Source organism: Saccopteryx bilineata, chromosome 3, assembly GCF_036850765.1.
Source record: "Saccopteryx bilineata isolate mSacBil1 chromosome 3, mSacBil1_pri_phased_curated, whole genome shotgun sequence".
Classification (NCBI taxonomy): domain Eukaryota; kingdom Metazoa; phylum Chordata; class Mammalia; order Chiroptera; family Emballonuridae; genus Saccopteryx; species Saccopteryx bilineata.
The window spans coordinates 253,332,506-253,359,074 of NC_089492.1; the positions used below are offsets into that span (position 1 = coordinate 253,332,506).

Genomic DNA, 26,569 nt, shown 5'->3' on the forward strand with positions numbered 1-26,569 from the left:
AATGTTAAAAAGCTTTATACATTATCTAGCACTATTGAAATGTGACTATAATTGTTACAGGTTTTGGTACTATAGATATTGTCAGGTACTAAGAGAACGGCTTTAGAGAAAAAACAAATTGGAAGGATACTAATAACCCATACCTGAAATACATATTACAGCTTTACAGGAATGGAGAGAGATGAGAAGCATCAATCATCAGTTTTTCGTTGTGACACCTTAGTTGTTCATTGATTGCTTTCTCACATATGCGTTTGACCGTGGGCCTTCAGCAAACCAAGTAATCCCTTTCTCAGGCCAGTGACCTTGGGTCCAAGCTGGTGAGTTTTGCTCAAACCAGATGAGCCCGCGCTCAAGCTGGTGACCTTGGGGTCTCGAACCTGGGTCCTTCACATCCCAGTCCAATGCTCTATCCACTGCACCACCACCTGGTCAGGCTACATATTACAGCTTTAAAGGAAAGTTCATTATCTCATTAGATCCTCACAACATTGTCAATGCAAGAATGTCCAAACCTGTAAAGAATTTATATAAGTTAATTTGAGCTAAACTGATGACATGCCTGGTAGCAAGATCTCAAGTGTTCAGAATGACAGTTTTGCAGTTCTTTTTATACATATGTAATTAAGGAGGGAACATAAGGAAGATTACATGGAGGGGGCAAAAGCAAGCTAGGCAAATCTCTATGATTAGATTACATGATAGTTAACAAGATTGTGTGATTGACTGAGGGTGGTTATACCTCCCAGGAGTCTGGAAAAGAAGGTTACTCTGGCATTTCAAAGGTCTTTTAACCTGGATACATAAGAACAATGTTTAAGGCTTGCTTAAGGTGAAAATAAAACTTTTGCTAAAGAAGCTATAGGCTTAAGATACTGCACAGTTAGGACCTTTTGATCAAATCACCCTGTAAGGTTACTTTTGGTTATAGGTTTATTACAGAGCCTCACTTTCATTCACAGTATTTATGTATAAGCTTAACAAGTTTCTAGCTCAGTGTTGTAAAGGATGTCATTACCTTCCTGACTACAGTTCTCTTATCTTAAAAATAAGTATAATCATATTTCATGGGTTTAGTGGTATTTTGTAATACAAATTTTATTAGTAGAAGCAAAAATTTTTGCTTACTTGTAATAATCATTTAGTACTAAAACATCTTTAAAACATTCTGAAAATTCAGGAAGAGAGATTATTATGACTATTTATAGGTAAAAGGATGTTGAGAGAACCAGTCAAAGCAACAATAAGTAAAATGTGGAACTAAAGTACAGGTTTTCTGACTGTTAGTTAATATATCACTCTTCAGAAACATGGTGGGTGGACATAAGATGTCAAACAGAAAAAGGCTATGTCCTATGTCCCATGTGTGACAGATACCTTTAGCTACCACCAATGCAGAGGAGTAAAGGTTAATTACAGGAGCAGAGTGGTGGGTCTTCAGATATCACTTTGGGTGTCCCTTTCTAGTCCTTTTTGAGGACTAGAAAATGGACTGGAAAAAGAAGAAGAAAAAGAATGTTACCTTAACTAGATAGGAGTTTATAACAATGATCTGTAAAGTAAGTATAGCAGAAAAGATAGTAAGAGTTGGTAAAATTCTATAAATATTTTATTTTATTTTATTTTTACCGGTGTCAGACTATTATCAACCGTCCAGCGTCCACAACCAGGACGCCAGGCTAGCAGACACAGCCTCTCTTCTCTCTGCCACCTGATGACACAGACGTGGCACTGCAACTATGTCTGCAATGCCTCCAGGGGCAACTCTATAAATATTTTAGATGAAATGCTGATGGGACTTGCTGATGGATTGAATATGTGATGAAAGAGAAAGAGAGGAAGAATAATTCTAAAGTTAGGAGTCTGAGTCATGAGAGATAAATTTTTTTTTTTTAATTTTTTTTATTTATTCATTTTAGAGAGGAGAGGGAGAGACAGAGGGAGAGAGAGAGGAGAGACAGAAGCTGGAAGCATCAACTCCCATATGTGCCTTGACCAGGCAAGCTCAGGGTTTCGAACTGGCGACCTCAGCATTTCCAGGCCGACGCTTTATCCACTGCGCCACCACAGGTCAGGCGAGAGATAAATTTTCATCTACAGAGAAGGAGAAGTTTGTAAGATGAGCCTATCTTAGAGATAAGATCGTGCCTATAAGGCATGCGAATGGAAATACTGACTGGGAATTAGATATGTGCTAAAATTCTTGGGGGAGACTGGGCTCCAGACATAATGTGAATGCCTTCAACCTAGGAAGAATATTTACAACCATGACACTGAATAAGATCACAGAAAGAATGGGAATAGGAAAATAACAAAACAGAATCCTAGAACTGAATTTTGGAGCATACTTGTTAGGTGTCCTTTAGAGTTGAATAAGAGAAACTTGCAAAGTATCTGAGAAGTAATAAGAAGAGAGATAGAAAAAACAAGCACAACAAAAAAGAACAATATTTGAAACTGTTTTTTTGATATCATAAAGTTTCTATTAGAACCTCTTTTTAATCTTTCTAATGGTTTTTAGTATTTCACTAAAGATAGTTATTTTGTATGCAAACTAATAAGAACTATATAGATAAATTCAAATATTAGTTTCAGATAGGATTCAAATTGCAGTAGGCTTTAAGATAATCATAATTGAAAAAAAGAGCCAAGTTGTTTCAATTAAATGAATAATATCTAAAATTGAATTATATAATTAATAAATGTCAAAGAAAAGGGATTTCATGGACTAGATCAGTGGTTGGCAAACCACAGCTCACGAGCCAGATATGGCTCAATCAGATTGAGGACGTTTTTAGCAAAAGCCAGCTTAGGAGTACTATTAAGTTAATAACAATGTACCTACCTATATAGTTTAAGTTCAAAAAATTTGGCTCTGAAAAGAAATTTCAATCATTGTACTGTTGATATTTGGCTCTGTTGACTAATGAGTTTGCTGACCACTGGACTAGATGAATAATATTGTCATCATTTTTTACATTTTATGTAATAAATAAAGCTCTCACACCTTTATGTAAGTCACAAATATCAAAAGTTTAAAAATTTTACATAAATATATGATCTGTAAAAACACTGCCTGGTAAACTTGGCTTTTCCTAAAAAGCTATCCAAAAAATGTTGTAGCTAATATTTAAAAGTACCAACTATATGGTATAGGCAAATATGCAATGAAAAGACAAATATGTAAGATAGTTTCTTAATGAAGGACTAGAACCTGAAGCAAACACTTTTGAAGGAAAATACTATATTAGAAAGACTTTTTCAAAAATGCAAACCATAAAAAAAAGGTCTATTTGTCTCCATTATCATTATACACTACGAGCTCTTTAGAGACAATTCGGAGGCTGTCTTACAGCCATTGAGTTTCTCAACTCCCAGCATGAGTTATGGTGTCCAGGGTTCTGCTTGATTGTTTCCTTTATAATCAGGGAGCATTTGTACTAGAATTATTGTAAGAGACAAGAGGAAGACTTCTTTCATTCCACCACAACCTCAGTTTAAATTCTATCCCACAAACAAGCTCGGTTCCAGGCTCTGTACTTGAACTAAAACAGTTTCACTAATCTTTAGCCCTGACACAAATATAATAACAATTAATAATAATAATGATAATGAAAATGCAGGACCAGAAGGGGACTCTTCCTTATTAGCAGTTAAATTCTTAATCCAATAGTGGTGGATGTTATGGGTTTATTTAACTTCAAATTGCTCTGCCCTTTCTTTCAGATGCCCTGTTTCAGACTGTCCACATTTGGATGATGTTTATCATTTCAGCTTTCTTCATGACTTTGATTTTCATTGGTGTGTGCATAGTCTGTAAATGTCCCAAAATAAAAGGTAATGCTTCAATAAGGGTGGAGTCATTTAGGGAATCTCTCTTAATGAGATGCTTAGGTTCATGCAGTGCTTAAGCAAAGCTGTATAACATTAATTAACACATGCCAAACCTTACATAGAATGATTTAGGGTTTGTTTCCCATTTTAGAAGTGTTAAACTTTATACCTTTCAGTTAAGGATCCTTAGAACAATGAGGGCAGTATAAATGTCTCTTGAGCTGATCAAACCCACAGTTACTTCTGTGCCCCCAAAGGAATGCATTTTCTTTTAGATAAGAGTCTATTCAATCACAATGAAGTGGATCCAACCTCTGCTACAATCTAAATAATTTAGTGATAAGTTAATTCTGAGTCTTGTTCTAGGATACACTTAATTTTATCAAAATCTTCCTGCCTGCACAGATTGCCATTAATTTTTAAGATACCACCTCCATTCAAGGACTTGAATAAAATGAACATGAAAAAGAAATGTCTTTCAATCAGCTTGTCATTTGTAATCAGACTGTTCCCTCAGGGTTTATGGTTAAACTAAATGACTATATCATCTTTCTTTATAAATATATTACTGAATTATACAGGGGCCTATCAGGTACAAGGACATCAGACATTGTAAAGAACAGCTCTTTTTCCAAAATATGACCAAGCAAAATAGCTCATATGTAATTGAGTAAACTGCTAGATTGGAGATGTGAATTTGGAGATTGAGTAGACAATTAATGGAGATGAGTCAAAGGAAAAGATAAATCCACTGGGCTCATTTTCCTACCAGATCTATCAAATCTGGTACCACACTTATTCAGTGCCTACTTTATGCTAGGGATTGTGATAACCATTTTACAGAATTTATCTATATTAATTCTAAAAGGTAATGCTATTAAGTCACCATTTTATTGATGAGATGTCATGGCTCACATAACTCTCAAATAACAAAGCCACGATTGGTATTTGGCTCCAATTTTCAAGCTCTAATCATTGTGCTTCCTTCCAGTATTTAGTTTCAGGTTTCTGTCTGCACACCTTAATGGTGTGGGAAGCTAGTAAATCATGAGTCAGCCTATTGCATAGTTATCCTGCAAAATTTTCTTCATTTTGAAAATCTAACCTACCTACACATGATATCTACCCATTTAAAACATGATTAGTATTTTCCCACTTCCCCATGAAAATGTTTTAATGAATTGAAATCTTGATTTTACTACAATTGAATTTCTTTAGAAAGTATATGATTGTTCTGGTTATTTTCCTCTGGAAGGTTATATAAATCAAAGAATAAATGGATACATATTTTAGGAATATATGGGAAAACATTTTAATCTTTTTTGTTTAGCTTGTAGAAATAAAGCCCCTTGACAGTGGGATTTGGGATTCAAGCTGAAAGGTAAAAAGTATGTTCAGAATCTGTGGATACAAGATAGTATTTTTCTTTCAGCCAACTCAGTATCACCACATCTAGATCTGCACAGTCCCACATTATCAGAATTCCCAGAAATCTAATGAAGATGCCTATGGCCTCTTTCCAGTCCCCTCACGCCCTCCCCCCCAAGACAGACTAATCTTGTGCTATGTTAGGTGGTAAAAACTAGGAAAGAAAACTCAGCCCTATAGATCTGTAAGTTCATCTTATAGAATCTGCTACCACCCACAAACCAAAGTCACATCCTGAGACTTTTCTAGGTTGAGTGGACATGAGTCAATGACAATGCTTTTTCTGATACTTGTACTTAAAGTCAGTGATACCCCTGATTCCTGCATTCCTCATTTATTAATTCTAACTCTCTCTGTTCTAGTGTTCCAATGGGACTTCATTCACTGTTTGAACAAAAGTTGGGCTCAATTGCTATATTGTGTATGCTTTGGTACAATACTCCGTATATATGTGATATACCGGAGCAGAGGTAAATGGGTCAGTAGTGGGGGCCTCTCCCTTTTCCTGGAAATCTGTCTACTGGGGGGATTGTTTATTTAAAGCTGTGTGACTCTTTCATCATCACCAGAAAGATCAGTGGTTTGGGTGACATCTCAAAGAACCAAATTCCAACACTAAGATTGTTACGGGTATCAAGGACTTAAGGTCCTATAAGTGCTGTCTATGTTCTCAACTACGCTTAAGGACATAGTGCCTTCTGCTACAGGAGGAAAAAGCATTTGGGCTCCAGAAAGTATAGTTGAGTCCAACCGCTCATTTACTTTAGTGGGGCCACTGATTGTATACATTCATGGCTCTAGGTCAATTTCTCTTATCTATTTAGGGCTTAAAGTCTATATTGAATATACTATGTCAGACATAAATGTTTTCCATCTGAAAATAATAATCACATATACCTCTTCAGCTTGTATGCAATTTCTTTTTTTTTTATTTTTTTTTATTGTATTTATTTTTAATGGGGTGACATCAGTAAATCAAGATACATATATTCAAAGATAATATGTCCAGGTTATCTTAAAGTTCAATTATGTTGCATACCCATCACCCAAAGTCAGATTGTCCTGTCACCCTCTATCTAGTTCTCTTTGTGCCCCTCCCCCTCCCCCTTCCCTCTCCCTCTCCCCCCTCCCCCCGTAACCACCACACTCTTGTCAATGTCTCTTGGTCTCACTTTTATGTCCCATCTACGTATGGAAAAATGCAGTTCCTGGTTTTTTCTGATTTACTTATTTCACTCTGTATAATGTTGTCAAGATCCCACCATTTTGCTATAAATGATCCGATGTCATCATTTCTTATGGCTGAGTAGTATTCCATAGTGTATATGTGCCACATCTTCTTTATCCAGTCATCTATTGATGGGCTTTTTGGTTGTTTCCATATCCTGGCCACTGTGAACAATGCTGCAATGAACATGGGGCTGCATGTGTCTTTACAAGTCAATGTTTCTGAGTTTTTGGGGTATATACCCAGTAGAGGGATTGCTGGGTCATAAGGTAGTTCTATTTTCAGTTTTTTGAGGAACCACTATACTTTCTTCCATAATGGTTGTACTACTTTACATTCCCACCAACAGTGGATGAGGGTTCCTTTCTCCACAACCTCTCCAACATTTGCTATTACCTGTCTTGTTAATAATAGCTAGTCTAACAGGTGTGAGGTGGTATCTCATTGCAGTTTTGATTTGCATTTCTCTAATAACTAAAGAAGATGAGCATCTTTTCATATATCTGTTGGCCATTTGTATTTCTTCCTGGGAGAAGTGTCTGTTCATATCCTCTTCCCATTTTTTTATTGGATTGTTTGTTTGTTTGTCGTTGAGTTTTATGAGTTCTTTGTATATTTTGGATATTAGGCCCTTATCTGAGCAGGTGTTTAAAAATATCATTTCCCAATTAGTTGGCTGTCTGTTTATCTTGTTATCAATTTCTCTTGCTGAACAAAAACTTCTTAGTCTGATGTAGTCCCATTCATTAATTTTTGCTTTCACTTCTCTTGCCTGTGGAGTCAAATTTATAAAATGCTCTTTAAAGCCCAGGTCCATGAGTTTAGTACCTATGTCTTCTTATATGTACTTTATTGTTTCAGGTCTTATGTTTAGATCTTTGATCCATTTTGAGTTAATTTTAGTACAGGGGGACAAACTGTAGTCCAGCTTCATTCTTTTGCATGTGGCTTTCCAGTTTTCCCAGCACCATTTGTTGAAGAGGCTTTCTTTTCTCCATTGAGTGTTGTTGGCCCCTTTATCAAAAATTATTTGACTATATATATGTGGTTTTATTTCTGGGCTTTCTATTCTGTTCCATTGGTCTGAGTGTCTATTTTTCTGCCAATACCATGTTGTTTTGATTGTCGTGGCCCTATAATATAGTTTGAAGTCAGGTATTGTAATGCCCCCAGCTTCATTCCTTTTTTTTTAGGATTGCTTTGGCTATTCGGGGCTTTTTATAGTTCCATATAAATCTGATTATTTTTTGCTCCATTTCTTTAAAAAAATGTCATTGGAATTTTGATGGGAATTGCATTAAATTTGTATATAGCTTTGGGTAATATGGCCATCTTGATTATATTTATTCTACCTAACCAAGAACAAGGTATATTCTTCCATCTCATAATGTCTTTTTCGATTTCCCTTAACAATGGTTTATAGTTTTCATTGTATAAGTCCTTTACATTCTTTGTTATGTTTATTCCTAGGTATTTTTTTTTGTTGTTGCAATCGTGAAGGGGATTATTCTTTTGAGTTCATTCTCAAATGTTTCATTGTTGGCATATAGAAAGGCTATTGACTTCTGTATGTTAATTTTGTATCCTGCGACCTTACTGTATTGGCTTATTTTTTCTAGAAGTCTTTTTGTGGATTCTTTGGGGTTTTCGATGTATAGGATCATATCATCTGCAAAAGTGATACCTTTACTTCTTCTTTTCCGATATGGATGCCTTTTATTTCTTTGTCTTGTCTGATTGCTGTGGAAAGAACCTCTAGTACCACATTAAATAAGAGTGGAGAGAGTGGACAACCCTGTCTTGTTCCTGATTTAAGGGGGAAAGCCTTCAGTTTTGTGCCATTTAGTATGATGTTAGCTGATGGTTTATCATATATGGCCTTTATCATGTTGAGATATTTTCCTTCTATACCCATTTTGTTGAGAGTCTTAAACATAAAATTGTGTTGTATTTTATCAAAAGCCTTTTCTGCATCTATTGATAATATCATGTGGTTCTTGTTCTTTGTTTTGTTGATATGGTGTATTACGTTAACCGTTTTACGTATGTTGAACCATCCTTGAGATTCTGGGATGAATCCCACTTGATCATGATGTATTATTTTTTTAATATGTTGTTGTATTCGATTTGCTAGTATTTTGTTTAGTATTTTAGCATCTGTATTCATTAGAGATATTGGTCTGTAGTTTTCTTTTTTTGTGCCATCCTTGCCTGGTTTTGGTATGAGGGTTATGTTGGCCTCATAAAATGTGTTTGGAAGTATTGCTTCTTCTTCAATTTTTTGGAAGACTTTGAGTAGAATAGGAACCAAGTCTTCTTTGAAGGTTTGATAAAATTCGCTGGTATAGCCGTCTGGGCCTGGACTTTTATTTTTGGGGAGGTTTTTAATGGTTTTTTCTATTTCTTCTCTACTAATAGATCTGTTTAGGCTTTCTGCTTCTTCTTGACTCAGTCTAGGAAGGTTGTATTGTTCTAGGAATTTATCCATTTCTTCTAGGTTGTTGAATTTAGTGGCATAAAGTTTTTCATAGTATTCTACAATAATTCTTTGTATATCTACGATGTCCGTAGTGATTTCTCCTCTTTCATTTTGGATTTTGTTTATATGAGTTCTTTCTCTTTTTTCCTTGGTAAGTCTTGCCAAGGGTTTGTCAATTTTGTTGATTTTTTCAAAGAACCAGCTCCTTGTTCTATTAATTTTTTCTATAGTTTTTCTGTTCTCTATTTCATTTATTTCTGCTCTGATTTTTATTATCTCCTTTCTTCGCCTGGTTTTGGGTTGTCTTTGTTCTTCATTTTCTAGTTCCTTAAGGTGTGAAGTGAAGTGGTTCACTTGGGCTCTCTCTTGTTTGTTCATATATGCCTGAAGTGATATGAACTTCCCTCTTTTCACTGCTTTTGCTGCATCCCATAGATTCTGATATGTCGTATTATCATTTTCATTTGTCTGTATATATCTTTTGAGCTCTGCACTTATTTCTTCTTTGACCCATTCATTCTTTAAAAGTATGTTGTTTAGTTTCCACATTTTTGTGGGATTTTTTCCCTCTTTTTTGCTGTTGAATTCTAGTTTCAAGGCTTTATGATCAGAAAATATGCTTGGTACAACTTCAATTTTTCTGAATTTGCTGATGTTGTTTTTGTGGCCCAGCATATGGTCAATTCTTGAGAATGATCCATGTACACTGGAGAAAAATGTATACTCAGTCACTTTGGGATGAAATGTCCTGTAGATGTCTATCATATCCAGGTGCTCTAGTGTTTTGTTTAAGGCCACTATGTCTTTGTTGATTTTCTGTTTGGATGACCGATCTAGAGCCGTCAGCGGTGTATTGAGGTCTCCAAGTATGATTGTATTTTTGTCAGTTTTTGTTTTAAGGTCAATAAGTAGCTGTCTTATATATTTTGGTGCTCCTTGGTTTGGTGCATATATATTAAGAATTGTTATGTCTTCTTGATTCAGTGTCTCCTTAGCCATTATGAAATGGCCATTTTTGTCTCTGAGTACTTTTCCTGTCTTGTAGTCAGCATTATCCGATATGAGTATTGCTACACCTGCTTTTTTTTGGATGTTATTTGCTTGGAGTATTGTTTTCCAGCCTTTCACTTTGAATTTGTTTTTATCCTTGTTACTTAGATGAGTTTCTTGTAGGCAGCATACAGTTGGATTTTCTTTTTTGATCCATTCGGCTACTCTGTGCCTTTTTATTGGTGAGTTTAATCCGTTTACATTTAGTGTAATTATTGACACTTGTGAGTTCCTCATTGCCATTTTATAGATTGCTTTCTGTTAGTTTTGTGCCTTGTTTGATTATTCTCTTTCGTTTTTCTATCTTTTGTTTTTATTTGGTTGTGTTCCATACATCTTTCCTCTGTTGCTATCTTTTTTAAATCATGTGCTTCTGTGGTGGTTTTTTCAATGGTGGTTACCATTAAGTAATGAAAAGGGTTCCTACCCTGTTCATTGTAGTGCACTATTTTGTGAGTACTTTTGCCCTCCATCGCCCTTTGCTACTGTTAATCTACATCCTCTCCCCCCCTTTCTTATTGTTGTCACAGTTTAAAGTTGGTCTTGTTATGTTCTTCTTGGAGCTTTTACTTGTGGCTTTGTTGTTGTTGTTTTTTATTCTTTGTATCTGATTGGAGAACCCCCTTTAGTATTTCCTGGAGTGGGGGTTTTCTGGTGATAAATTCTCTCATCTTTTCTGTATCTGTGAATGTTTTTATTTCTCCTTCATATTTAAAGGTTAGCTTTGATGGGTATAGTATTCGTGGCTGAAAGTTCCTCTCTTTCAAGACTTTAAATATTGGGCTTCACTCTCTTCTAGCTTGTAGAGTTTCTGTTGAGAAATCTGATGATAATCTAATGGGCCTTCCTTTATATGTTGTATTCTTCTTTTCCCTGGCTGCCTTGAGAATTTTTTCTTTGCAGTTGGTTTGTGCCAATTTTATTATGATGTGCCTTGAAGTAGGTTTGTTGGGGTTAAGAAAACTTGGAGTTCTGTTTGCTTCTAGAATTTGAGGTTTTAGTTCTTTCCAGAGGCTTGGGAAGTTCTCATCTATTATTTGTTTGAGTATGTTCTCCATTCCATTTTCTCTCTCTTCTCCCTCTGATATACCTATTATTCTTATGTTATTCTTTTTGATGGAGTCAGATAATTCCTGTAGGGCTATTTCATTTTTTTAAAATTTTTGAATCTCTTTCTTCTTCTCTTTGTTGAGCCTCAAGTTGCTTGTCTTCTATTTCGCTGATCCTCTCTTCTATCTGGCCTGTTCTATTAGCTAAGCTTGTTACCTCATTTTTCAGCTCATGAATTGAGTTTTTCATCTCTGTTTGATTTGTTTTTATAGTTTCAATTTCCTTGGAGATATACTCTTTGTGTTCATCGAGTTGTTTTCTGAGCTCCCTAAATTGCCTTTCTGTGTTTTCTTGTATATCTCTGAGTATTTTTAGAATTTCTATTTTAAATTCTCTGTCGTTTAACTCCAAGGTTTCCAATATCTTAAATTTTTTCTCCCTAGATTTTTCCTCATCTCTCTGTGTTACCTCTCTATCTTTTGTATCCATGATATTCGATTTTCTCTTCTTTAATGGCATCTGAGGGTGGTTTTCTTGATAGTATTAATGAGATTTTATAAGGAATAAAAGGATAAAAAAATAAAAATAAAAATAAAAAATTGCGCGTTTTTTTAAAAAATTAATCATTAATAAAGAAAAATAAAATAAGAAAAATTTGAGGAAAAAAAGGGAATAATTCCTTCCCCTCCTTTTTTCCTCTCCTCTCCTCTCCCCTCTTTTTTGAGAAAATCTTGTGATGAACTGTGAATTACATTGTACTAAATAGAACAAACAATACCTGTAGTGGAGGGCCTGAATTGGGGAGAAGTAATATAGGGGTAAAGGAAAAAGAAAAAAAAGAAAAAAAATAAAAGAAAAAAATATTTATATATAAAAAAGAGGGGAGCAGTATAGACCCACAAAAAGCAAATTAGGAAAAAATTTGGGTCAAGAATAAAATGTTTTGCTTTTAGGTGTTGGCTGACTCAGAGTTATGATGAGAGGAATAAGAGGGAAACAGGAAAAAGGGGTGGAAAATTAAAAAATTACTATTGTATTTAGTGGAACAAGAACTAGATAAAATGGAGAGCCAGGGATGGGAGCACTGCTAATGTGTTAAAAAGGTGAAGTAAAAACCCTCCAAAATGCCACAAACTTAAGTTTGAGTCCCAGATAAGATAATTTGTTCGTTATTGAAGTTTGAATGAGAGAAGACGTAAAGGAGAGAGGAAGAGACTAATATAGAGGGAGAAAAGAGAGAGAGAGAGAGAGAAAAGATGGAACCACTTAAAGAAGAAAAAAGAAAAAGGAGGAGAGAGAAAGAGAGAGTTAGGGGTTTTGGATTGCAACCCTCAAAGAGAGAAAGGAGGAGGAAAGAAAAGATAATGAGAGATGTAACACTTATGGGTAGTGTAGTTAGTAGAGAGGCGAGAGTAAGACTGAGAGAGAATTAAATGACCAAATTGGAGTAGAAAAAAAAATCAAGAATGAAGAAAAGAGACACAGACGAACAAATATAATAAAATAGGATAGGTTATAAAATCTGCAGATTATTCTTGATTTTGAGAGGTTGTCGTCTTGCTTTTTCTTTTCTGTCTTTCTGGTCGGTGACTTTGTACCCCGGGCTCTGCCCCTGTGGCACACTCTGGAAGAGGTTTGCAGTTGATAATTCTCTATGGCAATGTCATGTATTGGGCTTCAGTCTCGTTGGCAGTCGAGGTTCATTAGTGTTTATAGGCTCCAACAGTGAGAGGATCTCTCACTGTGAGAGTGTTCCTGGAGCCTCTCTCCTAGTCTTTCCTTCCACAATTAGAAGCCTGATAATCCAGCTATGGGGTTGCTGCTACCTCTGCCTGGATAGTAAGAGTCTCAAAGAGCTGGCAACTCCCCACTCTATTCCCACTCAGCACAGGGCTCTGAGTAAGGCTCAGTCAGTCAGACCTGCCAGCATAATCAGGCGTGGCTTCCTCTCACTCAAAGACCTCTGGCTCTGCCCCTCTGTGGGATAACTCGAGTGCCCACTCCTGAGGTGTTCGGAGGAATCTCTAGCCTACTCTCCGTGCGCACCCACCAGGATGTCAGACCAGACAGGTCACACTTCGAGTGAAATCCCTACCCACACGGAAAAGATCGAGCTTTGGAATTGGCTTTCGCTCTATCCTCTTGCGGCTTTCCCAAGGGGCTAGGGCTGCCTGAGATTCCGCTCCTGGCCCGCTCACAGACCTGCTTCTCTGTGGGAAAAACATGGGCGCCCACCTCTGAGGAGTTCGGAGGATTCCACTCTTCCTGCGTGTGCATTGACCAGATTATGAGGCTCAGGCGGGACGCCTCTCACTCCGAGAAAGCCCTCTGCCCACACGGAAAAGTTACTGGGTTGGAATTGGCTTTCGCTCTGTCCCCGTGTGGCTTTCCCAGGGTGCTGGGGCTTCCACTCCTGGCCCGCTCACAGGCCTCTGACTCTGCTCCTCTGAGCGAAAACACAGGTGCCCACCCCTGAGGAGTTTGGAGGAATCTCCTGCCCACTCTGCGTGCGTGCGCACTGACTAGATTATGAGGCTCAGGCGGGACGCCTCTTGCTCCACGAAAGCCCTCCTCCCACACAGAAAAGTTCCGCCGTTGGAGTTGGCTCCAGCTCCCTCCCTGTGCCCGGTCCCCTCAGGGCGCTGGGGCTCCTAGGAGATGCTGCTTTTTGCCCACACAGAGGCCTCTGACTTTGCTTCTCTGTGGGTTAGCATGGGCGGCGCCCACCCCTGAAGTGTTCATAGGAATCTCTTGCCCACTAACCATGCCAACCAGGAGATGCGGAAAATGGCTGCCCCACTTGTCTTTCTTTGTCTGGGTTTGGTGCGCGCGTGTTAGCTTGAATTGCCCAGGTTTTTCCACGGCTTGGATCTCCGTGCCACAGCCTGGTTTGGCTGTTTGTACCGCAGCCTAGAACTATTCACTCCCTATGCCCGCCTTAGTTTCTATATTCTCAGTTCTCAGTGAAAGCCATCCTGTTTGGATTAGAGAGGAAGGCGGAGAATTTCTTACTCCTTATTTCCCCCAGAGTTTGACCATATATTTAGCCAATCTTTCGCTCGATCCTACCTTTGGGTGTGTTGTGAAGCATCTGAAGACTCCAAGGATAGGTTTTTCTGTTTCTGGTTGAAGAACTTGTTGAGTTTATGGGGAGATTTTCGGTATCGCTTCCTACCGTGCCATCACTGTGATGTCATCCCCCTGTATGCAATTTCAAAAGGCTTATGAAACATTGAAATTCTTCCTTAGATTTATTCTCTTTGAAAAGCAGCTATTTCTTAGAGGTAAAGTTGATAGATAAATATAATATTAAAAATATGATTTTGACACTTGACAATTCTTAATTATTTAGAGGATTCTAAGGAAATATATGTACAGGATTACTACTATCAAACAAGGCATAAAAAGAAAAAGCTTTACTTGAGGCATTGCTTTCAAACCACAAAGAAGCATTTTAGAGAATTAAGGTGATCACCAGCAGGGCTCTCTCTGTTCCCTCAGTTTCCATCCTCTGCTCAATAGGCCTTAAACGGCAACATACATAGGCCTTTTTCTTTTCCAACTATTTCCACTGAAAATTTAAAACCCTGCCTTCAAACTTATCAAACCAGTGGACAAAAAGACCATATTTTTCAGCACTAGAGGAAAATTAATGTGTGTGTAAACAAATCAAACACACGAATAAAGTGTGGAGGAAAAACATTAACTACAAGTCAACTTTCCCTTGGATGTCTTAATTTCAACTGAGTCTCAGTTCTTACTCCTGAAGGTTCTTTAAGAACAAATATGAAAAGCCAAGAGACCAGGATACAGGCCAACTCAGCCATTGCAAGAGCTGTTTGAGGCAATAAAAATTACTTCTGATTACAAAGAGTTTTTCATGTTTAATGACCACATAGCTAAGGGGAGTAATTTTTTCCCTTTTTTGTGCAACAAGGGCAAGGCAAAGAGACAGACAGAAAGGGACAGTTAGGGACAGACAGGCAAGAAGGGGGAGAGATGAGAAGCATCAATTCATTGAGGCACCTTAGTTGTTCATTGATTGCTTTCTCATATGTGCCTTGACTGGGGGACTACAGCAGACCGAGTGACCCCCTTGCTCAAGTCAGAGACCTTGGGCCTAAGCCAGAAACCTTAGGCTTCAAGCCAGTGACCTTTGGGCTCAAGCCAGTGACCATGGAGTCATGTGCTCAATCCCACACTCAAGCTGGTGAGCCCGTACTCAAGCAGGTGACCTTGGGGATTCGAACCTGGGTCCTCTGCATTCCAGTCAAATGCTCTATCCACTGTGCCATTGCTTGATCAGGCAAATTATATGATTCCGTTTATGTGAAATGCTTAGAAAAATCAAATTAAAACCAAGGTGAGATACCAACAAACTTTAAGCTAAAATTGGAGAGACTAATGGAGCCAAATATTGAAAAGCATGAGGAATAAATGTTTTCTTAACCCATTGCTGATGATGTACAAAATGATACAGACACTTTAGAAGTTTTCTATAAAGTTAAATATATACCTAACACATTATCTAGGTCAACTTCTGGGTATTTATTTTAAAAATTACTGCCTGACCAGGCAGTATGCAGTGGATACAGCATTGGACTGGGATGCAGAGGACCCAGGTTTGAATCCCTGAGGTTGCCTGGCTTAAGCGCGGGCTCATCAGTTTGAGCGTGGAGTTGCCGGCTTGAGCGTGGGGTCGTAGACATGACCCCATGGTCACTGGCTGGAGCCCAAGGTTGCTGGCTTGAGCAAGGGGTCACTGGTTTGGCTGGAAGCCCCTAGTCTAGGTACATATGAAAAAGCAACCAATGGACAACTAAGATACCTCAGTGGAGAATTGATGCTTCTCATCTCTCTACCTTCCTATCTGTCTATTCCTATCTGTCCCTCTCTCTCGCTAAAAAAAGAAATAAAAACATTAATAATAAGATAATAATAAAAGACTATTAAAAGATTTATTCTTTATAGTTGCTATGAGGGTTAATTGAATTAGTCCATTTTAAGTAGTAAAACAATAACTCCTAAAGAATAAATTATTACAAGTAAAGTTATATTAAATGTTGGCTCCTGAACTGTCTCTCCCCACTAGTTCACAGTTCAACCAGTTTTCTAATTTTTACACCTTTCTCAGTCTCTGTTTCAGATCCTTTGTTTTCCTTATACAATGACTGGATATTCGATATTGCAATGATGGCAATTATTCTGATGACATTTTACAGTCTATTTATTTTGGTTTTGTACTGGACAGTAAGAGGTAAGTGAAAATGGTTAGTCATGACTCTAATCTATCATGTTTACAGCACATATTTATATTCCATTACCTGTAAAATCCCACTTTCTGCCTGGTTAATAGACTAAGATTCATCCTCTTTTCAGAGAGAAAACCAATTAAGTCCCAAACTATGTTTTGTTATGTTATACATCAATATACCAAGGTTAAATCGTAGCCTTGCAAGTGTGTGATGAAAATGTGACTCGACTTCTGCTCTGACCTGCAGACTTCTTCTGCTCTGTCCTTCAGCTAATAGCACACAAAATCATAGCTGTGCTTCTCAGATTTATCACTGTACTCCTGCAACATGTAGGTTAATTTTTATGTTGACATCAATATCTCTAGAATCCAAAAAGAGTACAGTGCAGGTCTTTCCAAGCTCATGTTGTCCACATAGATTGACTTAGCCAGCTCTTTGTTATTCTATTCACTGGAAATTATGAAGACTTGATTTGACTTTGATATCATAAACTCTGTTCACCCTGCCTCCTTGAGTGAATTTTACATTTTTTCACTTTTTTCAACCAGGAATACCAAGTAATAAGTAGTAAGCTAAATATTCTTTTTTACTTTTTTGGCCAAATTTTAATATGAATGAAGCAAACAAGTCCTAAGATATATAATTTCCCCCTAAAAACTTCTTATAAATGAATTTAAATTCACAAAGTCATGAGTACTTCTCATTAATTTCTTGATACACTTTTCTTAATATAGTATTAAATACACAGTGAGCATCTTATGTATATCACTAGATGTTAAGAAAACAAGAACAATATGTATGGGAATTCTAATGGGTGTGTTTTTAGCCCACGATTTTACCTATTCAAAATGATTTCACATAAGTAAGAGAAAAAAATAGTCAGGGACTTAAAGAAGTTCACCATTACCATACACTATATGAAAATTACTTAAGAAAATATATCAAATGGAAATGAGAATGTATTAAAAAAGATGAATAACTAATATATAAGAAATAAATAAAACAATGTAATCAATGAAATATTAATATAAAATAAATATAACCCTTGCCCACAGCTTAGTTAGAATGTTGTCCCAGTATACCTAGTACTAGTACCTAGGTTGCAAGTTTGATCCATAATCAGGGCACATAGAAGAATCAACAAATGAATGCATAAATAAGTGAAAAAATAAATTGATGTTTTTGTTTTTTTATAAATTGATGTTCTTTTCCTCTCTCTTCCTTCCTCTTTCTAAAAATCAATTAATAAATAAAAAATTAAGATAAAAAATTAAAAAATAAATACATACATACATAGTGTTTTAATAGTTATCAATATAATGCTTATTTAAATAAAGCTAATAATTTATTAATAACCTCATCACTGAACACTAATAGCTGCTAATATCGCAGAAAGTGAGACAACCAGAGTTTATTCTGGAAGTAATAACAAAATATTTATGACATGTTCATGGCAAAAAAAGAAAAATCTTGAGTCTGATTAAGCTCTATTTTAACCTTTAATCTGTAGGATATATATGGAAAAGAATAACATATGGAGAAAATTGGCAGAGATGCAATCAGAGAAATGTAGACATGGAAAACATGGCACAAGAAATGACCCAAGTTCTTCAATAAGTGTTATAAGAAAATAAAATGAGAGAAATGAAATATTAGCTCTGTAATTTGGTAAGTAAAAGGCATATCAACCAATTAAACTTGTACATATATTTGGATGTCTATTTAAACCAATACACTATTAAACAAAAATGACAAAACTTTAGCCAAACTCATCAAAAATTAAAGGCCAAATAAATAAAATCAAATATTAAAGATGAAAAAGAACAACCAACACCATGGAAAAATGAAGAATCATTAAAGATATAATGAACAATTATGTGCCACCAAGTGGACAACTTAGAAGAGAAGGATAAATTTCTGGATGCACACAACCTTACAATAATAAACTAGAAAAAATAGAAAATTGAAACAGACTGATATCTAGCAATTAAATTGAAGCAGGGATCAAAATATTCCCACCAAATGTCCAAGACTAGACAGCTTTCTTTCTAATCTAGTCCAAAAAAATGAAAAGGAGAGAAGGCTTCCAAACTCATTCTACAGAGCTACCAGTATTACCTTGATATCAAAATCACTTAAAGATGTTACAAAAACAGAACTTAAAGTCCAATACCCTTGATGAACATAGATGCAGAAATTCTCAACAAAATGGATTCAGCAATTAACAATCTGGATTCAGCAATACAGTAAAAGGATTATACACCATGACCCAGTGAGATATAACCTAGGAATGCAAGGATGCTTTAAAAGATCCATAAATCAATCACTGTGATATATCACATCAACAAAATAAAAACAAAAATCGTATGATCATCTCAATAGTTGCAGAAAAAGCATTTGACAAAATTCAGCATTCTTAATATAATAATATGTTAATATATATTATATTTAAGTTTTTATTTTGAATTTATTTTTGTATATGGTATAAGAATGTGCCATTTCATTTTTTTGCATGTATATGTCTAGTTTTCCTAACACCATTATTGAAGAGAATGTTTTTACCCCATTGTATATTTTTGCATACTTTGTTGTAAGTTAATTGATTATATACACGAATATTTAATTCAGGGCTTTCCATTCTGTTTCACTAATATGTCTCTCTGTTTTTATGTCAGTACCATATACTTTTGGTCTTTTGGTTATTGTGGGTTTGTAGTATATTTTAAAATCTAGGAGCATGATGCTGTTCCTTTTGTTTATTTCTAAAGAGATTTTTGGCTATTTAGTGTTTTGTGACTTCATATAAGTTTTAGGATTAGTTGCTCTAGTCCTCAGTAGAATGACATTCATATTTTAATAGAGACTGCATTAAATCTGTATGTTGATTTAAATAGTAAGGACATTTCAAAAATGTTAATCTTTCAAATTGATTGGCATGGTATGTTCTCTTATTTATTTGCACCTTCTTCAATGTGTTACAGTGTTCAGAATACAGGTCTTTCACCTCTTTGGTTAAATTTATTACTAGGTGTTTTATGTTTTTAGATGCAATTGTAAATGAAATTGTTTTCTTAATTTCTCCTTCTGATCATTCATTATTTGTGTATAAATATTCAGCTGATTTCTATATAATATATGTAAGACCATAGAACTCCTAGAGGAAAATATGTGCAGTAAACTCTTTGACATGGATCTTAGCAATATCTTTTTGCATATGTCTCCTCAGGCTCAGACAACAAAAGGAAAAATTAACAAATAAAACTACATCAAACTAAAATGCTTTTGCATCACAAAGAAAAGCATCAACAAAGTGAAAAGTAAAACAACCTACTGAACAGGAGAAGATATTCTCAAATATTGTATCCTGTAACACATTAATATATAAGGAACTCATACAGCTTAACGTGCACACACTGACACAGACACACAAACACAAATACTTAAAAGTGGGCAAAGGACATGAATAGACATTGCTCCAAAGAGGACATATGGATGGCCAACAGACATATGAAAAGATTCTCAATACCACTAATCATCAGGGAAATGCAAATCAAAACCACAATAATATATCACCTCACACTTGTCAGAATGGCTATTATAAAAAATCAACAAGTAGCAGTGCTAGTAAGAATGTAGAGGAAAGGAAACTCTCAAACACTGTTGGTGGGATTGTAAATTGGTATATTCACAATGTAAAACAGTATAAAGATTCCTCAAAAACCTAAAAATAGCCCTGGCCGATTGGCTCAGCGGTAGAGCGTCGGCCTGGCATGCGGGGGACCAGGGTTCAATTTCTGGCCAGGGCACATAGAAGAAGTGCCCATTTGCTTCTCCACCCCCCTCTCCTTCCTCTCTGTCTGTCTCTTCCCCTCCCGCAGCCAAGGCTCCATTGGAGCAAAGATGGCCCGGGCGCTGGGGATGGCTCCTTGGCCTCTGCCCCAGGCGCTGGAGTGGCTCTGGTCGCAGCAGAGCGAGGCCCCCCCCCCCCCGGAGGGGCAGAGCATCGCCCCCTGGTAGGCAGAGCATCGCCCCTGGTGGGCGTGCCGGGTGGATCCCGGTCGGGCGCATGCGGAAGTCTGTCTGACTGTCTCTCCCCGTTTCCAGCTTCAGAAAAATACAAAAAAAACCCCCAAAACTTAAAAATAGAACTGCCATATAACCCAGCAATACCACTTTTGGGTATTTATTTAAAAACAAAACAAAAAACACATTCAAAAAAGATATATGTCTTGCCTAATTGCTCTAGCACAAACTTCCAGAACTATGTTGAATGAGAGTGGAGAGTGGACAGCTTTGCCTCATTCCTGATTTTAGAGGAAAAGCCTTCATTTTTCACCATTTAGTATGATATTAGCTGATGGTTGGTCATATATAACCTTTATTATGTTGAGGCACTTTTCTTCTATTCCAATTTTATTGAGTGTTTTAAATATAAAGGGATGATGTATCTTATTGAATGCCTTTTCTGCATCTATTGAAAGGGTCATATGATTTTTGTTCTTTGTTTTTTTGATGTGGTGTATTATGTTGATCGATTTCTGTATGTTGAACCATCCTTGTGCCCCTGGAATGTATCCAACCTGCGCATGATGTATTTTTTTTTAATGTGTTGTACTCAATTTGCTAGTATTTTGTTTAGGATATTTGCATCTTCATTCATTAGAGATGCAGATCTGTACTTTTGTGTGTGTGTGTGTGTTGTCCTTGCTAGGTTTTGGTATGAAAGTTATGTTTCAGGGTACAAAATCAATATACAAAAGTCCACTGCTTCCCTATGTGCTGATGAAACATCAGAAAATTACCATATTACCTAAAACAATATACAAATTTAATGTAACCCCATCAAAATCCCAATGTCATTTTTTTTGTGTGTGACAGAGACAGAGACAGAGAGAGGGACAGGTAGGGACAGACAGACAGGAAGGGAGAGAGATGAGAAGCATCAATTCTTTGTTGCTGCTCCTTAATTGTTCACTGATTACTTTCTCATATGTGCCTTCCCTGGAGTGCTACAGCAGAGCGAGTGACCCCTTGCTCAAGCCAGAAACCTTGGGCTTCAAGCCAGTGACCTTTGGGCTCAAGCCAGTGACCATGGGGTCATGTCTATAATTCCATGCTCAAGCCAGTGACCCTGCACTCAAACTGGTGAGCCTGTACCTTGGGGTTTTGAACCTGGGTCTTCTGAGTCCCCGTTCAATGTTCTATCCACTGTGCCACTACCTGGTCAGGTCCAATATAATTTTTTAAAGAAATAAATAGAACAAAAATTTACTAAGTTTGTATAGAACCATAAAAAATCCTGCATAACCAAAGTAATCATGAGGAAAAAGAATGAAGCCAGAGGTATCACACTACCTGACTTCAAATTATACTACAAGGTCATGATAATCAAAATAGCATGGGTTTGGCAGAAAAACAGACATACAGACCAATGGAACAGAATTGATAGCCCAGAAATAAAACCACATATATGTGGATAAATCATCTTTAATAAAGTAGCCAAAAACAGATAATGAAGAAAAGAAAGCCTCTTCAATAAATGGTGCTGGAAAAATTGGAAAGCCACTTGTAAAAGAATGAAATTTGACTACACCTTGTTCCTCTGCACAAAAATTAATTCAAAATGGACCAAAGACCTAAATATAAGATCCAAACAATAAATTACATAGAAGAAAACATAGGTACTAAGCTCATGGACTTTGGCCAGAGAACAATTTATGAATTTGACTCCAAAAGCAAGGGAAGTCAAGGCAAAAATAAATAAATGAGACTATCAAAAACTAAAAATCTCTGCACAGTGAAAGAAACTGACATCAAAACAAATAAGCCAAGTAAATGGGAGATGATATTCGCCAACAACAACTCTGATAAGGGGTTAATATCCAAAATATATACTGATATAAAGAACTCACAAAGTTCAGCAGTAAACAAGCAAATAATCCAATTAAAAAATGGGGAGAGGACCTGAAGAGACACTTCTCCCAAGAGGACATACAAATGGCCAACAGATATACGAAAAGATGCTCATCTTCACTAGCTATTCGAGAAATGCAAATCAAAACTACAATGAGATACTACCTCACACCTGTTAGATTAGCTATTATCAACAAGACAGGTAATAACAAGTGTTGGAGAGGCTGCGGAGGAAAAGGAACCTTCATTCACTGCTGATAGGAATGCAAGTTAGTACAACCATTATGGAAGAAGGTATGGTGGTTCCTCAAAAAATTAAGAATATAATTACTATATGACCCAGCAATCTCTTTACTGGGTATCTACCTGCCAAACTCAAAAACACTGGTACATAAAGATACATGCACCCCCATGTTCATCACAGCGTTATTCACAGTGGCCAAGACATGGAAACAACCAAAGTGTCCCTTGATAGAGAATTGGATAAAGCAGATGTTATATATATATTATATATATATAATGTTATATATATATAATGGAATACTACTCAGCCATAAGAAATGATGACATAGTGACATTAAAGACAACGTGAATGGATCTTGAGAACATTATACTGAATAAAATAAGTAAATCAGAAAAAGCTAAGAACTGTATAAATTCACACATAGGGTATATAAAACTGAGACTCATGGACATAGATAAAAGTGAAGTGGTTACCAGGGGGAGGGATTTGTGGGGAAGGGGGAGATGAGTGGGGGTAGGGGAGAGGGTGTAAATAGGAACAAATACAAGGTGAAGGATAATGATTTGACTTTGGGTGATGGGAATATAACATAATCCATAGTTCAAATGCTATAGAAATGTTTACCTGAGGCCTATGTACTTTTATTGATCAATGTGACCATGTTAAAGTTAATTTTCTAAATAAAATAAAAAAAATTTAAAAAAGGTATATGCATCCCTATGTTCAATGCAACATTTTTTACAATAACCAAGAATGAAAGCAACCTAAGTGTCCATTGATGGATGAATGGATAAAGAACCTGTGATACACACACACACACACACACACACACATACACACACACAATAGAATATTATTCAGCAATAAAAAATGAAATCTTTCTATTTACAACAACATAGAAGGAACTAAAGAGTATTATGATGTTTCAGACATTGAAATTCAATTACCATAAGAGTTCACTTATATGTACAATCTAAAAAGACAGAACAAATAAATAAACAAAACAAGAGAGAAATAGACAGATAGACACAGAGTACAAGTGGATGGTTGCCACAGGGGAAAGAGATTGAAAGGATGGTTGCAAAAAAAAAAAACAAAAACCAACCAATATTAATATGAGATGGTAGCCAGTGTCTATTAAAACTATACAAGTGATTTTAAAAAGAAGGCAGAAAGAAATAATAAGTATTTATTAGCTTACCAGTGGACCAGGAGTTTGGCCATCTTTTAGCTGGGTGTTTATGTTTCTGGGTTTGTCATTGAATGAATGAATAAATGAATAAATAAATTAATTAATTAATGTGAATGAAATTTTGATGTTTTTATATAATTAGAAATATGAGTACTAATTCTATCTCTGATGATACTAATGGATTTTTAATTTTTAGGTGTAATAATATTACTGTAACTATGTTAGAGAAAATTCATTTTAAAGAGGTATTATGTATGTACTGAAATATTTATTATTGAAATGCTATCATGATCAGGAATTGCTTCTAAATAGTTTGGAATGAATGTGAATTGGATAATTGTATACCTTAAAACAAACTGTCAAAAAGTTGATTTACAATATATTAAAACTGGTGATGGGCCCATAAATCATACTAATATTTCTATTTTGTATATGTTTAAAATAATAATAGAGATTCTTTGAGAAAGGGATAAGGAAAGGAAAAGGACCAAATAGAGTATTTAGAAAAATAAAAATAGTCACAAAAATTAAATATAAAATCAGTTGATAAATTGAACAACCTATCAGACAAAGCTTGACAAAGAACTAGTAAATTTTGAAAGAATATAAGGCTCTGGCCGGTTGGCTCAGCAGTAGAGCGTCGGCCTGGCGCGGGGGACCGGGGTTCGTTTCCCGGCCAGGGCACATAGGAGAAGCGCCCATTTGCTTCTCCACCCCCCACCTCCTTCCTCTCTGTCTCTCTCTTCCCGTCCCGCAGCCAAGGCTCCATTGGAGCAAAGATGGCCCGGGCGCTGGGGATGGCTCCTTGGCCTCTGCCCCAGGCGCTAGAGTGGCTCTGGTCGCAGCAGAGCGACGCCTCGGAGTGGCAGAGCATCGCCCCCTGGTGGGCAGAGCGTCGCCCCTGGTGGGTGTGCCGGGTGGATCCCAGTTGGGCGCATGCGGGAGTCTGTCTGACTGTCTCTCCCTGTTTCAAGCTTCAGAAAAATAAAAAAAAAAAAAAAAAAAAAAAAAGAAGAAAAGAAAGAATATAAAATAGTAAAATAGAAAAAAATGAATAAATAAATACATATATACAAGAGGGTTTATGATATGTGCATTACAGAATGAGAAGTTCAACACACACCTAATTATATTTACAATTCTTTTTTTGTGACAGAGAGACAGAGAGAGGGACAGACAGGAAGGAAGAGAGTTGAGAAGTATCAGTTTTTCATTGTGGCACCTTAGTTGTTCATTGATTGCTTTCTCATATGTGACTTGACTGGAGGAGGGCTACAGCAGAGTGAGTGGTCCCTTGCTCAAGCTAGCGACCTTGGGCTCAAGCCAGTGACCTTGAGCTTCAAGCCAATGACCTTTGGGCTCAAGCCAGTGACCATGAGGTTGTATCTATGATCCCATGCTCAAGCCAGTGACCCTGTGCTGAAGCTGGTGAGCCCATGCTCAAACTGGTAACCTTGGGGTTTTGAACCTGTGTCCTCCATGTCCCAGTTTGACACTCTATCCGTTGTGCCACCACCTGGTCAGGCTATATTAACAAATATTAATAATGAAATGTAAAAGGGCAATATTTAAAAAGATAACAGTGATTCTTATTTTTACAATTGATGAAAAAGATAAAACCTAGTTTAAAACAAATAAAAACAAACAAAATCCATCAAATTCTGATAATGAAATTGGATAAAGCCACCTTATACATATGACAATGAAACTACAGGACAGTATACACATGTCAATGTTAAATACAACCAAATATAACTTAATAAATAACAACAAAAAAAAACTCAGAAATGATAGTCATGAATATGAAGGAAAACTTTCCTACTGCTTGTGAAAAAATGATTATGAACCTAGAATTGTATGTTCAAGTGGAAGTGAGCCTACCCGCTTCAGTATTGCTTAAGCTATCAAAAATAACAAAGTCATGGGGATGTAAAGTACAATATGTGAAATATAGTCAATAATGTAATAACGATGGTGTCAGACGGGTACTACATTTACTGAGGTGATCACTTTTTAAGGTATATAAATTCTAATCACTATGTTGTACACCTGAAACTAATATAATATTGTATATCAACTTTATTTGAAAAATAAATTTCTTAAAAAGCCACAGCAAGTTTCTGAAATATAGTTATTTTAATTAAAAAAAATCTGCAGAAAAAGCTAAAAGTCTTATACTGAAACTGTCAACTTAAAATCAGCACAAAGTCTAGAATTATATGCCATTATCATGGCTTTTCAACATTTGCCATATTCCCCCTTTAATCTATATACAGACAGCAAATATTTACTTATGGTGTTTCCACTATAAAGACTGCTGTCTTAGGGACAAATGAGGATGAACTATTTCAGCAGTTCCTCCTTCTTCAAAGACTTGTACGTCAACATAGAGCTCCATGTTTCATAGGACATACTCGAGCTCACTCCATGCTCCCTGGAGCTTTAGCACAAGGGAATGCCCTTTTTTTTCTCTTTCTTTTCTTTTCTTTTTTGTATTTCTCTGAAGTTGGAAATGAGGAAGCAGTCAGACAGACTCCCGCATGCACCCGACCGGGATCCACCCAGCATGCCTACCAGGGGGGAATGCTCTGCCCATCTGGGGTGTTGCTCTGTTGCAACCAGAGCCATTCTAGCACCTGAGGCAGAGGCCACGGGGCCATCCTTAGCGCCCAGGGTGGCTTTGCTCCAGTGGAGCCTTGTGGCTGCAGGAGGGGAAGAGAGAGACAGAGAGGAAGGAGAGGGGGAGGGGTGGAGATGCAGATGGGCGCTTCTTCTGTGTGCTCTGGCCAGGAATCAAACCCGGGAATCCTGCACACCAGGCCATTGCTCTACCACTGAGCCAATCGGCCAGGGCCTAGGAATGCCCTTGTTGATCAAGCTATCCAAAAGAAAATTA

At 36.7% G+C, this 26,569-nt stretch overlaps 1 protein-coding gene and 1 non-coding gene across 2 annotated transcripts in view; one reads left to right on the plus strand and one right to left on the minus strand.

Moving 5' to 3' along the window:
* Positions 1-18,974, plus strand: part of LOC136330031 (selection and upkeep of intraepithelial T-cells protein 7-like) — a 92,518-nt gene extending 73,544 nt beyond the window's left edge. Inside the window, exons 7-10 of the mRNA XM_066266551.1 lie at positions 3,727-3,837; positions 5,625-5,732; positions 16,204-16,326; positions 17,835-18,974. Of these exons, the coding sequence (XP_066122648.1) occupies positions 3,727-3,837; positions 5,625-5,732; positions 16,204-16,326; positions 17,835-17,941 (449 nt within the window). The 3' untranslated portion in view covers positions 17,942-18,974. The remainder of the gene's footprint in view (positions 1-3,726; positions 3,838-5,624; positions 5,733-16,203; positions 16,327-17,834) is intronic.
* LOC136332423 (small nucleolar RNA SNORA17) lies at positions 1,631-1,765 on the minus strand. Its single transcript, XR_010730687.1, has one exon. It is a non-coding gene; the product is annotated as a small nucleolar RNA SNORA17 (small nucleolar RNA).
* Positions 18,975-26,569: the final 7,595 nt, after the last annotated feature.